Here is a 17,509-nt window from a genome sequence, read left to right as displayed (position 1 = left end):
TGGGGACAATTCCTGAGTCTCTCTCAGAAATTTCTAGAACCTGGACTAGAACCCACAGTGTTGGGTGTGTGGATGCACCAGCCACACCCTCACTTCTGAGCTGAGTTGCTCACAGGGGCCACGTCTCACCAGCACAGAAAGATGTTCTGAATGCTGGCATTTTTTTTTTTTCCAAAGAAGATACTGAGAAAAAGCTCCTGAGGAAAAGATAATATTCCCAGACATCGCTAATCATTAAAGAGGCCATCCATCTGATTGTTACCGGTAATTAGCCCTCTTTAATAAAAAATTAAAATGATGTGCTTATAAAATGGATGCATCTACTTGAGGAAACTATCCAATTTCTCTTCACTAGTTATCATTTGTCTCCTCTGTGTGTCTGCAAATTTTCCTCTCTACTGGTCTTAACATCACTATTTGGAGCCTAAGACCCGATTCCTGACATTGAGCTGTGGTGAAGGAAAAGAATGAGGGGTTTCTCTTGATTTTACCTTTCTTCTCTTCTGCCTTTTCCTCCAGAGGTGGTGCTTTTCCAGCTAGAGAGCCATTACCTTCTTCAGATTTTACTATATTTTCCTCTCGGGTAGATTCCTCTCCGATGGGTATCATGTGCCCGTTTGAATTTTCAAAGTTAACTGTTACATCTCCATCTAAAATAGGGAAAGAAACACCTAGATGTCTAATTGGATGGCTTTCTTAACCCAGCTTTACAGTTAGTAGGACTGTGGGGTTCAGGTTTCAGGCCCTGGGAACCAAATACATCCTGTACTATTTCACCGTGTTTTACTAAATAATTCATTCAAATGAAAGAACTAGAAAATCCTTCATCTTGGGAGGGAGCAGCTATGGAGGGGGCATCCAGATGCCATTCAGATAGTCGGATGGATCAGCCTAGTGATAAAACACCCTCGGGCAGCAGAGTCCCTCTCTTCTTGTGCTTAAGTTTTGTTGAAGTCAATACTAGGAGTCTCTTTGTCATTCAGAAACTGAACCTAAAAGGAATAACCTGAAAAATGGAACAGACATTTTAACAAGCACCAAAAACACAGGGTGAATGAAAATACACAAGTAATACGAAATGTACTTACACATACAAACAATTAGTGGGAGGATATGACATGTTCCCAGCACCACCATCGGCAGAATATTACCTCTATGATATGTTAACTTAATGCAGCAGAACAGCTGCTCCTCTACAGTCAAGGAATGATGGTAGCAAGGCTAATTATATTTTCAGTATCTTATTTATGAAAACATTAAAATGAACTCATGTGCTTTGTTATATACAACTGATCAAAGAGTCTTTAAGTTGGCTTAATAATAATTTGAAAATATTAGGGGTAAAAAAAATGCAGAAAAAGTAGTTACAGAACAATTTTTAAAAATCATAACTGAAAATAGTATTTCTAATATGTTAGCTAAATCACAAATAACCAATTGCAACTCCTGAATGTTCACAATTACTAGGCGTTTCTAAAGTGAAAAGAGATTTTGCAGAAACTCTTCATTCAGCTGCCGAAATGCTTGTAAAGATTAACCCTGGAAAATTTTATGAAGCTTTGCTACCATTGCAAAAAAAAAAAAAAAAAAAATTAAGGAATTGAAGTTTTTACTGAGAAAACTTGAAGAAATGCATAATTACTGCTAATGTATACAATTCTGATTAATTTTATTTTGCCAACCATTATAAAACAGACCATCTTCCAAATTTTCATTAAATACTAGAGAATGGCTTTGGCCTCACAATGACATCAGCTGGTCTTATTGACAAAAACAAGCATGGCATTTTAATAAGTAAAATATACATATCATAAAGTTATACACGTTCAAAATGTAAAAGTTTTTGCTTAGTCATGTGACTTCCAAACACCTCTAATCTGACTCATGTATAAAAAAATAATAGACAATAATTGAAGGCAATGCCATTGCCAGTGCATCTTAACTATTTCAATAAAATTAAGGCAATACATTTTTAAAGAGTATGCGTCAAAACAAAAAGAAACCAAAATATTCTTATTTATTATTACAAGAACAAATTGGATTATCATATGATAGTAATCGTTGACAATATGAAAGGATACTTACTTTGAGATATGAAATAAAGCTACTCTTATAAAGGAAAAACCGTAGAAAAAGAAAGCATATCTGTAATAAATGTAGACGTTAAGAATAAAACAAAGGAGAACTGAAGCTAACTGGTGTGTGAGAAAGTTTTCTAGCTTTGTATACTATTTTGGAATTAAAACAAGTTAAGTCCTTAATATAGATTATGTATGTAAGTAAAATAAAAGCTCAGCAAGAGAAAGCAGAAGAAGACACTGAGCTAGACGGCAAGTTATATAAGAGGCCTACACCAAGTATTACAGGAGCATTTATATGCAAAGAAAAGGGAAAACTCAGAAAAGAGTTGTGAGATTAGAGTAAACCAAGAGCTAACGCACACATAGAAATAAGAGGTTAAGCAAGGAGCATGAGAGGGTTGGAGGGCTTTCCCCTCTTTCTGGTAAACAAGTGTATGTGAGATATAGTTAATACAGGAACAGAGACCAGGAGAATATCAGGTATGAGCAAAAGGTGAGTGACTCTTTAGAAGGCTAGAAAGTACACCAAGAGAGAAAAGGGAAGGAGGCTGGCAAGCAGGCAAAAACATCTACATGCCCTCAGGTTAAAGCTAAGGAAAAGGACGGAAGGGAAGACCAGAAGATGAGGACTGAACTTGCCAGGGGTGGGCAAACTTTTTGACTCGAGGGCCACAATGGGTTCTTAAACTGGACCGGAGGGCCGGAACAAAAGCATGGATGGAGTGTTTGTGTGAACTAATATAAATTCAAAGTAAACATCATTACATAAAAGGGTACGGTCTTTTTTTTTTTTAGTTTTATTCATTTCAAACGGGCCGGATCCGGCCTGCGGGCCGTAGTTTGCCCACGGCTGGACTAGACCATCAACTTCTCAAGAGAGACGACCAGTTCCTGAAATTTTAGATTAAAGTTAGATCTTGGTGTAAAAAGGATAATTTAAAAGGAATAATAATAATAGCTAGGAGGGAGGGTATGGAGTTGGGCGGGACAAGGTCCAACCCAGGGTAGCTGGAGAGGTTTAAACAGTCTATCTGGCTCCCTGACGGAAGGGCATAATTGACAAGCACTGTCAAGAGCTAAGGCAAGGTCAAGAAGATCAAGGCAAAGAATGAATCCTCGTGGCAGAGGAGAGGGGACTGTCACCAAGCACAGCAGCTTCCAGTCTCTGGCTAGAGCTGAAAACAGACTGAAATTATCAAGATAATTGTTTAGGGAAAAATGACAAAAATCTATTTTCTCCAGCTCTTGGCAGAAAAGGGGGAAAGACTCTATTTCCAATAGGCATCACCGGGCATGTCCAAGTATTAGGTAATTTCTATAGTTGTCTACAGGGACTCTGCAAAAGGTGAAAGTAAAATTCAGTAATTGATGACTTCCCAAACATTAAAACCTATTATATTATGTTTAGGTTAAAATTTTTTTTCTTCTTTTGTGTCTTAAAACTTTTAATGTCCAGTCTGCAAAAGGTAAATAAAATGGTCAAGGAGGTCAGACTTTTGGGGAAATAAGTCTATAAAATTGTAATCCATCATGCAAATAATTTAACAGGTTAGGAAGAATAAAAAAAAAGCAATACTAAGCATTTCTTTAGATTTACAATTGCCACTTGTTTTTAGAAAAAGTACACTCTTTCCTAGCTACAATTTTTAATTAGATAAAAAATGGGACTTTAATCTCTATCTTTAATATTCATTGACAGTTTCAATCATAAATTTTCATTTATTTTCCTTTTTAAAATATTGAAATAGATGTGACCAGGCAGCATTCAGCTGTCAGTGGATTTGAAACTCCTCTCCTGCCTCCAGAGAGATTAGAGAGGAGACAAATTTTTATACTGTGAGCTGACCTTCAAGGAAAAAAAAAAAATTAAGGATGTGTATTTTTTATTTTTAAAAGTCCCAGGCAGGAAATAAGTAGCTTCAAAGTAATAGAAAATTAGGGAAGACAAAATTCATTCATAAAATGGAGTGGAGAAATATATAACAGGCCAGAAATCAAAGTAAAATACCTAAAATTGTGAGGGCTTAAAAAAAAAAAAAAAGTAGTATTCACTCCAGACTTCCCTGTTTTCTTTGAAGCAAGAATAAAATAGTAAAACATTTCCTAGCTCCACTTGGATTATTCAGACGTTGGAAAAAGCGTGTCACTTGGATTTATAAGTAGTGAATGCCAAAAGATGTTAATTTCTTTGCAAGGAACATAGATCAGGAGAAGAGCTCCAATTTAATAGCTTATTATTTGTTCCTATAAAAGTATAATAATAACAATTTACCCCAGTAAATGTTGGGGAGGGGGAAGGCAGGAGGTAAAAAACAATGTTGCAACAAAAAATTTATTCAGTTTCAATAGTAGTGGGAGCAATGAAAATTATTCAGTATTATTTACTTGGAGAAATAACCAATCTTTTGAAAGTCTATCTCAGTTTCCACCTAATTCTTATCTTTTTAGGAGAATAGAGAAAAAAGGGGAAGCAGATAGAGGTAGAAAAAAATACTTGGAAATAATTGTTAGTGAAAAGGTGAGAGACAGATCCAAAGAAATGAGGACAAAAAATTACTTGAGAGAATGATAAAGCAAATTAACTTAATTTGCCCATTCATGCCTTATTGATTGTACATTTGAGTGCATTATAAAGGGCAAGAGAGGTATGTTAATCATCTCTTTCCTCTCTCTTTACTTTTACTGGTAGACTTAAGAAACCAAACTCAGGAGCCAAGCTAAACTCGGCACTTACGCCAACTGAGTTAACTTGCATGGAAAGACCTAAGCTCAACAGTAGAGATAAGAAGCAGTCCCGTAAGTATTTGTGTCTTTATCTGTTTCTCCAGCTACAGGGTACCTTTGTAGAGCTTTAGGTTTAGAGTGACATATGGTGAAGGATTCACCAAAAAGGTAATTGAATTTCTTTTCCAGAAGACCTTAGATTCATTGCAGCCCACAAAGGCATTCTGAATTAAAGCAAGATTCCCGTAGGGCGGCACTCACTGCTTTATCTCCCAAAGACCACGATCATCTTAAGTTTCAAAGGAAAATGAAAGAAGGACCAAAGAATGAAGGATCAAATTATTTTAAATGCATGATTAAGTTCCTCACCTTGATCAGGCAATTCCTTAAGAACTCCCCTTCTTATCAGCTCCTCTCTACTTTGTCTTGTGGATATCTTCCTTTCTAATACTTTTAAAAAGAATAAGCACATGTAAGAATCAAGTCATTGCTCAAAATATTATGAAAAACATTCCAAGTACATTCATTCTGGGAGGACTCAAACCCCAGTTTTTCTAGTTGTCTAGCACAAGTGATTAGAGTCAACATAATTAGGACAAGGGCAATGACCAGAGCCCTTGGTCTGAAACCCAGCCGCTGGGTCTGGTCTTCAAATGATGGTGATGGGCCAAGAATCCAGAGAAATTATTTCACATCAACTACTTCTCACTTTCAAGTATTTCTTTCTTTAGTAATGATGCATTCTAAAACATAGGTTTTCATGAACATAAAATGTGTATAGAGAATATGTATATTTACAGTAAAAATCAACAAGTAAGCAAACTTTCAGTAAACATTTGGGTAACCCAGAAAGAAGAGATGACTTTTTCAGTGTTTTTTCTCTTACACATCCTATTACAAAAGTGCAACACATCAGATTTCTGTAACTCTTTTCCTTGCCATACTAGAAAATTATATAGTGTTCTTATATCCCCCCACATATCCCGTCTTAGGAAGATGAAGTCGAGTCATGGAAAGGGGTGGGACTCTCAACACTGCTTATTCTTTCTTCTGGAAGAATCTAAATTCCAATTACACCCTGTTCAAAACAGCACCCTGACGTAGCAAAAAGGGCCAGAGAAGGGGTGTAGGGCTCTTTGGGGAAGGACAGGTACACTGGGTAGCCACAGTAGGACTGGATTCTGACCCTCTCTACAATTCCGACTCCAGACCTTCTAATCTGCAAATCCTAGAGACACCCTGGACAACACAATTACCCCAAGCCATGCCCTGACACACACAAACAGAGCCAATGATAACACTAAGAACATGTTTTTTGTTGGGGGCGGAGAGGGAGGCGGCTCCAGGTGGCCTGAAGCAAGGACACTTGGAAGGGAGGGAGAAGGGAGGGGTGCTCTGGGGCTGGGAGCTTTGTATTAGGCACCAGAAAGTCCTCAATAAGTGTTTAGTAACACCAAGAGCCCCAGAATAGCAACACTTAGTCTCTCTTGAAGAAATTGAACATTTTTCCTTTCTGATAACTAGAATTGGTGTATTTATTTTTTAACCTGGTTGCCAGAAAGGCCAGGGTAAAAGCTGATATTTAACACAGATTTCATATGACAATTCATGGGGAAATCTGTTTCCCCCTCCTCCCTCAGCGACCTGACTTCATTTATATTCTATTGACCGCCTTTGTGCTCTTTGTTCTAGGTTTGGTCAAAATTTTTTGGATAGAATCAGAATGTAAAACAACAAGAAAATTAATGAATAAGCAAATAAAGAAATAGTGTGTGTGGGGGGGTAAGATAACATTTTACAGGTTCAAATGGAGACACACACAGAAGCGTCCCCTGTTCCTTTAGGTTCCCCATCCACCCCAACCTCTACCCACCCTTCCAGAAGGAAGTAACAACAGCTCACTTAGATGCTGGTGATCTCAGTGGGCAAAGTTATCTGCAAGTGGGGGGGCCAGCAGGGCCTGTTCTTTTATGGGAGTTCTTTTAGGCAAAAAGAGAGCTGCTATTTACCTACAGCTTCGATTTGCTCAGGCTTTGGTCAAAGAGGAGGGAATCCCTGTCAGCACAGGAAGCCAAACAGCAGCACCCACAGTGACACTGTGGGACGCTGCCGAGATTGTGCAGGTGGTTAGAGGGCCCTGACCAGGGCAGTCTCCCCTGGAGCCTACAGACCCATTCAAGCTTGACTGGGGCTCTGAGGGGAGGCAGGCCTCTTCCAGGCCTCATCCCCTGCTGCTGGGGTGGGGGACAGAGGCCGTGCTGCTAAGTCTGAGGATGCAGGTGGCACCCTGGGCCTGGGGATGAGGCCACATCCTGGGAGCCAACTGCAGAATGCAGTCATTGTGGCGTCTGCCCCTTGCTCTTTGGAAACAACTTTCAATTGTTTGCTGCTTCTGTAAAGTGGCCGAAACCACAAAATGGTTGTCAGGAGTCCTAGATTCTAGCACCAGAACTTCTACAATAGTTGTGTGACAGCAGGCAGTCTCTGCAAGTTCCAGGGCTCCTGATCCGTTATCTGGAAACCGAGGGACGAGATTCGATGATCCCTAAAGGACGCTCGCCCAGCTCAAATGCTGTGGGACCCTGTATCATTAATCAAGGCCCTTCTGTAAGCTCTGCGTTAAGCACCTTTCAAAATCTTCATTCTTGCTCTGAAAAACCATCTGAGAGCCCAGAATGCTTCTGCCTTTCCATCATGGATTCCAGAGCAGGCTTTAATTTTAACTTTAAATTTTCTGCTGCTTTAATTCCAACTTAATCTCAGCTAAAAATCCCTCCTCTTTCTTCCTTGTAAATCCTGGAGCTTTCAAGCAGCAGCTTGGCTTCCTGCCAAGACTCAAAACCCACAGCTTTGTTCCTTGGCTCTACCTCCTACAAACAGGGCCCTGATAGGAAAATGCCTCTGGCTATTTGTTTGGTCTTTGGCTGAGCACATTTTTAACACATAAAGCAGATAACTGTGTTTGGGGCCAATGAGAACAAACTGCAGGCGACTAAGCGTGGAAGGTATGTTGTTAGGGCACTAAGTTCCAACCACGGCTCTCCCAGAAGAACAAGTATTTCACTCTTCATCTTTTAAAATATTTGCCTCCTGTTTATATAGTGTCTGTATGTTTGCAGAGCACATTCACCGAACACTTTCATAGGCTCGGAAAGGTTTTGCATCGGAATGAATCTGAGAGTTCATTCTAGTCCAACAGCCACACAAAGCAAGAGTCATTTCAGGAACTTTCCTGAGACGTGCTCACCTGCTTGCACACACGTAGAGGCAGGGTGGGCGCTATGGTGGAGCCCCCTCTACAATCCATCTCCCTCATTTTTAGAAAGATATTCCTCACAAGGAGTCGGAATCACCTTAACCAAGCTCATGCCCCCCATAGCTCTAGACTAGACTAAGACATTTGTGCAGGGAAAACAGCCCGCGTGAGCTCCATCCACGTTAACCGAGAGCAAAGCGGGTTGCTGACGCCTCCTAGAATCTGATCCCAAGTATCTGCTCTTTGACTCCGAAGCTCATGCCAATCTTTGCAAGAACAGCGAGAATGTTGGGAGCCCCGCTCACAGCTGTAGCATAACCACTGCCGGATGCCGGAGAAGAAGCTTCGCAGGACACTCGTCCCGGGATGAGGTGGCGAGGTCTGTCCACGAAAAGTATTCCCACCAGTTGTGTGAATGGCTCATGGTTACTCACTTGTATCCCAATTTAAAAAGCATGCGTGATTTTTACACCAGATCAAGCAAAACTAGAGTTTCTGTTCCACACTCTGCACTGGGTGAGGTAAATGTCTGACAGTCCAATCCTGATGACAATCGCACACACTCCTCTAAGGTGTGAAGGGTGTGTGGTTCCCCGTTTTCCTGACTTCATGCTTAGAGTCTGGTTTCTCAAGTATTTGAAGGGATCAACCTTCCAAAAACTCCCTCTGGCTGCCTAGCTCACATTCAATAATATCTCAACTCCTTGGCATGGTGTCCAGATGAGCCATAGGTTAGTCCTCCCTCATCTGTCTCCCTCCTTACCACTCCCTCCTGGCTCTCTCTGCTCCAGCCCCTCCGACCCACAGCTGGGCCCCTGCATGGTAGCCTCTGTCCTTATCTGGGATGCAATTTCCCCAGAACCCACTGGCTTGCTCTATCACTTTCTTCATGGTTCCCTGATTGGAAATCCATTTCCTACACACCCAGTGTGGAATAACTTGCTCCCCTTCCTGTCTTTAACCATCTTCCTACCCTGCAAAATACGTCATCACCTCCTGACACAGAACCTACTACTCTGTGTCAGTGTAGTCTTGGCGAGAATCAAAGCCCTGTGTTGCTTACTGCTGTATCCCCAACAGTGCCTTGCAGGTGGTTGGCACTCAGAAGATAGGTGTGTTTGTTGAATAGACGAATAAAAGAAAATAGGCTAATAATGATCACGGTCTTGTTTGCTGCCCCTTCCCTACCTCCCATCTAGGAGAAAGCAAGTGAGGCTTGTGGCAAAACTCGAAGAACAAGAGTCTTCTGTCTTCTTCCTCTCCTCTGTGGCTGGGCCAGCCGAGGGGAAAATCCTCAGCTCTCCATCCTATGGCTCATCTGAAAAAGGCCCCTGTATGCTCTGGAAAAGGGCAGTCATCATGTGTACAGGACACCAGCCAACCAGCAGGGTGTAACACACGCTCAGGCTCATCATAAATTACAAGTGATTTACGATGTCCTCTGGGCGCGGAGCCTGCATTCGGGAGGGGCAGCTGGGGCATGTGGCACCAGCTCCTCTCTGCGGACGCACGGCCAGCGCTTTCTACTCCTTTGGAAGCATCTGTGTGGGTCAATATTGCAGTCCACAAGCCACTTGTGTTTTCTTTTGGCCAGAAAAAAAGAGTCCTAATGTTCAATTCTAACACCGTTTAATGACGGAACAAAACAGGAAGGTAAATAGAAAACGACTCAGTGAGCGTGCCATGTTATCTTCTCGGTCCCGAGGCCTGAATGGCCTCTCTGTAACACTGGGACAGGAACAGAGGGGCGCTTGTCTCGCGCGGAAAGTGTTCTATAAGCCGGGCTTGGCTTTACCTCTCCTCAACAGTAGTGACAGAAAACAGGATGTCAAGAAATGGCCTCCTTTCTCAAAGACCCTTCCTTCACTAGCTAAGGCAGCTAAGTCGTTTAAAGAAACAAACACCGAAATGCCACCCAACAGGACATTTACAAGAATCTTCCAAAACATCTCAAGAATGTTAGGCGGAGAAATAAGCCAATATCCCCACCCAAGAACACTCAGGGGTCTGTCTGGCCACTTTCTTATTTATCCACACCACTCCCCTCCTCCCAGACCTACAGACTACGCTCAGGCCAAACTCCTCAGAACAGCAGCCACGCTTTTCCACTGGCCCTGAGAACCCCTCTTCCCCTCCCTTTGTTTCTCATCTCGCTTTTTCACAAATCCGATGTTAAAGTCAAACTCCACTCCTTGCATTTCCTAAACATCGCCAGCACTTCCTCGGCTCCGTGCCTTCTTTTCTTATTTCTTCCTCCTAGAATTAGACTCTCTATCCACTTCGGGTAAAATCTTCCCTGGAAAGTTAGGGCCTCTTCACACAGCGCCCCCATGTGTTAGATCTCACTACCTGTACCGGCAAGAATGAAGAACTCACTAAGCCCCTAAAGCAGCGGTTCTCAACCTGTGGGTCGCGACCCCTTTGGCGGTCGAATAACCCTTTCACAGGGGTCGCCTGAGACCATCCTGCATATCAGATATTTACATGACGATTCATAACAGTAGCAACGTTACAGTTATGAAGTAGCAACGAAAATAATTTTATGGTTGGGTCACAACATGAGGAACTGTATTTAAAGGGCCAGAAGGTTGAGAACCACTGCAAGTAACTTCTGTGCCTTAGTTTCCTCATCTACAAAATGGAATAACGGCTGCTACCTTTCTGGTGCTTTTGGAGATTAAATGAGTTACAACAAGGGAAGTGTTTAGACTAGCACCTAGAATGTAGAAAGCATTCATTACTGTTAGCTATTACTATTATTTCTGTTATAGCACATGTACATTTTTCATTGCTACATATGTACATAATTGCATAGTCACGTGACTGTGGTCTAATTCCTATGAGGGATATCTTGCTGATTATTCCATCCTCCTAATACCAATATTGCAGAGTAGATATTGTGCGCTGACGTGTATTTGGAGGTCGGCACTGGGAGGGAAGGCAGGCCTTGTGTTCTTTTCTACTTCTTTTAGAAACAGCCCATCTGAGTTTTAGCCTTTGAGGAACCACCTTCCCCCGCTCTTGGTCCACGTCACTTGTGTGAGGCGAACCCCATCCCTGGGCTCTAGGGCTCCCCTGCTTACCCAATCAGAGCCCAGTGATTTCCCTGGCATTGGTGCTTGGTTCAGAGAGGGGCATGTGCTCAAGCTGCACTACTGAGATCCAGGCCCGAGAATTTTGCTGGAGCAACCGGAGAGGAAGGCTTTCTCTTTCCTCTGTAGCCGTTAAACGAGCTGAATATAAGCTTAGAGTTGCTCGTAGTCCATGTGCACCCAAAAGAGAGAGCCCGACTTAAAGGACAAAACAAATGCAGAGGCACACAGACTTGAAAGGAAGACACGGATTCCTGGGCACAGCTTCCAAGCACCTGGATCCAAGCACGCGTGAAGGCTGTCTGTCCCTCGCTTTTCATTTACATGAACCAATAAATTCCCCGTTCGTTAAGCCTGTGATCCTTCATCGGAAGTGAAAAGCTATGACTAATCAAAATAGGTATTAAGTAGATGCTTTTTAAAAATTGAGTATTTTTCCAGTTGAGGCTAAAGGTTCTCTAGGTATTCAAGGCAGAAATATGAAAAAAAGAACTACACAGGCCCTCTCTTTCCTCTTCAAGAGCTTGATACTTGGCCAGGCCTTAAGCAACAGGAAGATGGAGAGATCTATGTCCCCCCTCTTTTGAAATCAGTGTCACAACAGCCTCTAGAAATCGGATAGAAATCATCATTTATTTGGTGCTTCATCAATCCTTCCATTATTCCTGAAAGATAGATGAAGTAAGTATTTTTATTTCCTTAGAATAGGTAAGAATAGTGAGAGTTAAAGAGGTCACATACTTAGAATCTGGTTGAACCCAGATATGTATGGCCAAAAGCCTACCAAGTGCATTCTCCAATCTGACATGATAATTATGAAGACTTCAACTTTCCCACGAGAGGTACAATGCTTTCCAATTTTCCTTCAAGATGTGAGACTGCAGGACAGCTTTCAAAACTTAATTTTAAATGGCAAAGTTTTAGATGGTAGTACATGCTCAGTTCAGGTTATAAAAGGATACAGTAAAAACTCTCACTCTCACTGGCCCCCTCACCTAGTCGAATTGAGCCCCACTCTTACTCCATAAGCAAATAACCACTTTTATTCATGTCTTTTTAATCCTTCCAGAAAATTTTTTAATCCTCACCAGAGGGTGTGTGTGTGTGTGTGTGTGTGTGTGTGTAATTTATTTTAAAGAGAGGAAGGGGTGAAAGAGAGAAACATCAGTGTGAGAGAAAAACATCAAATGATTGCCTCCATACACAACCCGACATAGGTATGTGCCCTAACCGAGAATCAAACCCATAACCTTTTGGTGTACGGGATGATGCTCCAACCAACTGAGCCACCCAGCCAGGGCAAGAAGTGGTGCTCTCTGTCCTCTGCAAACAGCGGCAGCTGAAATCCCTGTGTTTCCAGATGGGGTGAGCTGGGAACAGCCATGGCAGATCAATCCACAGGACTTGTGGTTATTACTCCCAAAGGATGTTCAGGACTAGAACAATGGGCAAGTCCCCGATCCCAGATGTGCCCGGAAGTACAAGTAATCTCAGGAGAGCGATTAGAGGCAGGATTTGTAAGCTACGTGAGACACTGCGCGTCCTTCCTTCTTCTAGTCTTGACTCCTATAAACTCATGGAAACACAAATGCATAAGACAGGTGCTTGCAGATTCATCCAGTTGGATGAAAAGTTTCCATTTTGCGTGTGTTTCTCATTTCTCGTTTCTTCACATTAAAATATAGTAAACCCAAGACAGGATGAGACCACAAAAGGGACAGATGTTTAAAATGAAGATGACGACAATTTTTTTTGAGGTGGTTAATGTATAATTTTTAACAGTCTATTTTACTTAGTTATCCTATGAACAAAACGTATTAAAACATCACCAACTCAAACTAACAGATGTGAATAACCAGCTTACGTTAGTCAGATGACTGAGTTGGCCCGTTTTCCAAACCCATGTTTTTCACATACATATCTAATCAGAACAGGTTTCTTAAGATCATTAAAAAACTTGTTTTCTTGAGCATTTTAAATATTCCCCTCCTCTACCTACCATCTTGCCCACACGAGAGAATATACAGTATTTGTAAAAGAACACTATTTCCTTGGTGAAACTGGTCCAAACCTAGACTAAACCAGGAGGGATAATCAACACCCGATTCCTGCTTGATCCTGCAGGAAAACCAAGGGTAACTTCAACTGAAGTTTATATTTTCCAAGACAAAACACCGAAAATGTTGGGGCCTTGGGAAAAAGTACCTTTTCATTATACCTAATGCGCAAGGTGTGACTGCAATGCTAACTTTCTACTTCAACAAAACGCCCCCTTTCAGGAGTTTCCCTTTCCATATCTGTTTCAAAATGTCTGGTTATTAAGGTGACATCAGGGTCTCCTAATTCTTCTTGGAGATTGAAAACACTAGAAAGTAGGAAATGGATCAGGAAGGACATAGTCTAGCCCTTTTAAGAATACAGCTTGAGCCCGGCTGGCGAGGCTCAGTGGTTGAGCGTCGACCCAGGATCCAGGAAGACACGGTTTGATTCCTGGTCAGGGCACATTCCCGGGGTTGTGGGCTTGATCCACAGTAGGGGGTATGTAGGAGGCAGTCAATCAATGATTCTCTCTAATTACTGATTTTTCTATCTTTCTCTCCCTCTTTCTTCCTCTCTCTGGAAAAACAAACACATATTTTTTTTTTTTTTTTAAAGGATACAGTTTGAGTTCAAATCCAGACCTTGCAGCCTGTCACCAGGTGACCACAGGCAGGCCCCTAAACTCCTCCCTGTCCTTCTCCCATGGAAATAGAGGTAGTAAAACCTAACTTGGGTGGATATTAGGGTGATTAAAAAACAGCTTGTAAAGTGTTTGACACAAAGCAGGGGGCCACAAAAATGTGAGTATTTTCCCTCCCCAACTTTCCATTTTCTCCTGTCTACACGTGTAGCTATCCCTTTGACAATATCCTATTGATATTTTTACTTAAATATGCTATTGATCTAGAAGGCAGCAGAGGATAAGGGTTAAAAATGCATACTCGAGCCAGGCTTCTGGGGTTCAAAGAGGGGTTGTGCTGCTCACAAGCTCTGGGACTTAGGGCAAGTCATTTAACTTGTCGGTGCCTCTGTTTATTCATTAGTGATATGGGGATTATGATAGCAACCTACTTTATAGAGTAACTGGGGAGATTATGAGCATTGAAAACAGCATCTGGAACATTACCGTTAATATCCACGTATCTTGTTCTTACTTTAAGTTTAATCCCAAATAAAAATGCAAATGGGTAACAGAAATAGAGGTGTGTTTTTTTTACTTTTATTTTTTTTTTTTAAAAAAACAACAACACTTTGCTTCATATGTTGCACACGTAGCACATTATACAAAGTATTCAAAGGAACATTTCAAACCTCCTGGGGTACTAACTAAATTGAACTTTTCAGCATTGAATTGAGAAACACAGCAAACAGAAAGGACTACATAACGCCAGCAATATGTCAACATCACATTTAAATCAGTGATTAAGTTCTAGTTGGTGTCACTAATATTTTACACTTGGTTCACCTAAGGTTTTCTTTAAAAACAAAGGAAAGTGCTGGCAGGGAGAGGAAATGGGTGAGTGTTCTTAAGTTTTTCAAGATGAAAAGTTCTAGACTAGAGTTAGGCTGCAGCTCCATAGAAGACACTTAACAATGGTGACGATGGTAAATTTTATGTTACGTGTTTTCTACCACAATTTAAAAGTAAATTAAATTGTAAGACATTTTGGGGCCACATTAATGCTAAAAGCCATATATCTAAGATGAAAAATAGGTCACAAGGATTTTTCAAAGAATTTTAACCACATGCATGTGTAATGTGTTCGCTATTTTCCAATATCCAGCCTTCTCACTAACCATGCTTTTTATTCTCTCATATTTCCTACATAGTCCCTCATGCCCTATCTTATAAAAGGTACTAAGGAAACACTTATACTTTGGAATAAAGGAAACTTCAAGGGTATCCATGTCCAACCCTAGAGAGTCTGGGTCAGGGAAAGCCGCTGACGAGAGCCCAGGCCGAAAAAGTGTTGTAAGCCTAGAGGTGCAAACTCCTCTCACCTAACCAAAGAAATCAGAACTAAAACTACAATTTATACTCCAAGTGGGAAGCAAATCAGGAAAATGCCTAAGCCAAAAAGCGGTCACTTTCCAGGACTGAGCCCTTAGTGATAAAGACCGGATTCGTATCACAGGATGAAAAAAAACAAAACAAAACAAAACCACTAAGGGAAATAATAGGCAAAGGAAATAAAATAATGGACTTTCCTGACATGGGCTCTCTGACCCAGGCCAGAAGGAATTCTTTAGTGCCTTTTAAAAGTGTTTAAAAGTGGCACCACTCCAAAGGAAAATGAATTTAGGAAATTATCCACCCAAGTAAGGCATATAAACAATCAGATCCTCTCTTAAAGCAATAGGAACTCACACTGTCTCATCCCAGCGGGAGCCCTTTTTGTTATGATGGATGAGAACACTGCTCCCTTCCTCCATATCCCGCTTAGGAATTACCTGCAGCAGACAAAAGTAGAGACCCAAGGCAACAATTCTACATTTCATCTCAGTGGGTGCGAGTCTTTAAAATATGTCATTTACAATAAGAAATCAGCAAAGTCTATAGCATCGCCACTCCTTTAAGCATGTTTTCATAGAAGGCTCCGTGTAAAGGCCTTGCTTATCTGAGTTCACGTGCCCTAGAACAGGGGTGGGCAACCTTTTTGTGAGTGCGTGCCAAAACCAGCAAAATCTCTGACTCAAAATTCTTCTGCATGCCAACCCTAATTTTTTGCGAACATGTTACGCCTACTTGATATCTCTTAAGGTGTACGTATGTGAAGAACCTTGAAGAAATAAAATTCATTCGAGCGACAAAAACACAGTATATGATGATGAAAAATACATTTATTTTTAAATGTATACATGTACACTGATAGTCCGACAGAAAACTTTATGACTCCGTTTGATATTATCAGTGGGACTTTTGCTGCTGCATCACTGATGACAGAGATTTTACATCACGTTTATATTTCTTAAATTTCGGAGATATGCACGAGTTACTACTTTCATCCGTCAGGCTACTCCTATTACGAGACTTAAAATATTCATCACTGAGAACAAAGATTCACAAGCGTATGTGGATGAAACCAAAACACTGGTCGGATCTAGGAAGGCAGGGAGAGTTAAGGCAGAGGCATAGAAATTGCTCTTCCCCTCTCTCGTCAATCCATGTCTATGGTCTTTAAGATAACTTGTTATGTAAAATTATTTATTTATCTAAGATGCACCTACACTGAATTTATCTGAAAAATAAAAAAGTCGATATTAAGAAAAAAATTGTAAATGGAAGATTATAAGAGAGGGTTTCGCGTGCCAGCAAAAGTTACTGGAGAGCCATGTTTGGCACGCGTGCCAGGGGTTGCCCACCCCTGCCCTAGAAGAACCTATCTCCCTGGGACAGGGTGGAGGCCTCCGATTCTAGACAGCTCAACACATTTAAACCTAAAGTGCAGCGTGGATTAAACAAACAATATCATATTTTCTAGACCGCACAGGAAGCAAGGGAGTCTCCATTTAGAAATCAGATGTTATGGTTTATATTTATCTGTGAAAGGTGGGCCCTGACGGTGAGGCCATTCACTGTACAGTTGGCTATTTTAAACCAGTGATGGAAGGTTTCAATATTTATGAAACCACTAATTTCAATCATGACAAATATACAAAAAGCTAACACTATGATCATTCTTTCCCATGAATGGGTTTTACCCCTACAATGAATGATAAATGCTCCATAAATAAATCAGTAGGCCATAATGATCCTTTCTATCCACCCATATGTAGAAAGATTCAATCAAGAAAAAAACTCATTCTACTGGGAGGCTAAGAATGAAGAAGATTATTTAGTCTCCTTTATATTTAATGCATATAGAGGAAATGTGTTTTAATTCCATCTAAAGCCATATTTAGGAAAACAGAATAAAAGAAATTAAAGTATGTATGATAAAATTATTATATATTATCTCTATTCACAGAATCTCTAACACTCATTGGTCTGATTAGGTTCAGTAATAAAATACACAGGTACAAAATAGCTGAATTATACACAATCCCCACCTGCCTCCTCTTTGTGTCAGTGATGCCTCCATACTGACCTTTAAAAACATTGCTGCCATAAACAGCAGACAGTAAGAGTTACTCAAGTTCATTATCCATTCATGAGGGGATGGGCCCCCACCCTGTCCATTAAAATCGGTGAAATATTCATTTTGTCTGTTTTGGTTTTTCAAGATTCCGTGATGCACTTAAGTAGCTCTCAATGATATGAACACAACGAATTAAAAATACTTATCTATCCTTTACTCCCCAAATTCCAGCATTTT

The 17,509-nt window shown here is 41.0% G+C and overlaps 1 protein-coding gene across 6 annotated transcripts in view; it reads right to left on the bottom strand.

Moving 5' to 3' along the window:
• Positions 1–17,509, bottom strand: part of PHACTR2 (phosphatase and actin regulator 2) — a 237,796-nt gene that overhangs the window by 51,264 nt on the left and 169,023 nt on the right. For all 6 annotated transcript variants that reach the window (XM_036316601.1, XM_036316602.1, XM_036316605.1 and 3 more), the window contains exons 3-4: positions 5,175–5,255; positions 492–650 (exon numbers count right to left, since the gene is read on the bottom strand). In XM_036316601.1, coding sequence (XP_036172494.1) covers positions 492–650; positions 5,175–5,255 — 240 coding nt within the window. The remainder of the gene's footprint in view (positions 1–491; positions 651–5,174; positions 5,256–17,509) is intronic.

This window comes from Myotis myotis, unplaced genomic scaffold (genome assembly GCF_014108235.1).
Source record: "Myotis myotis isolate mMyoMyo1 unplaced genomic scaffold, mMyoMyo1.p scaffold_m19_p_7, whole genome shotgun sequence".
In the NCBI taxonomy this organism is placed as follows: domain Eukaryota; kingdom Metazoa; phylum Chordata; class Mammalia; order Chiroptera; family Vespertilionidae; genus Myotis; species Myotis myotis.
Note: the sequence above shows the minus strand (reverse complement) of the source record. Positions and strands in the feature narration are given on the sequence as shown.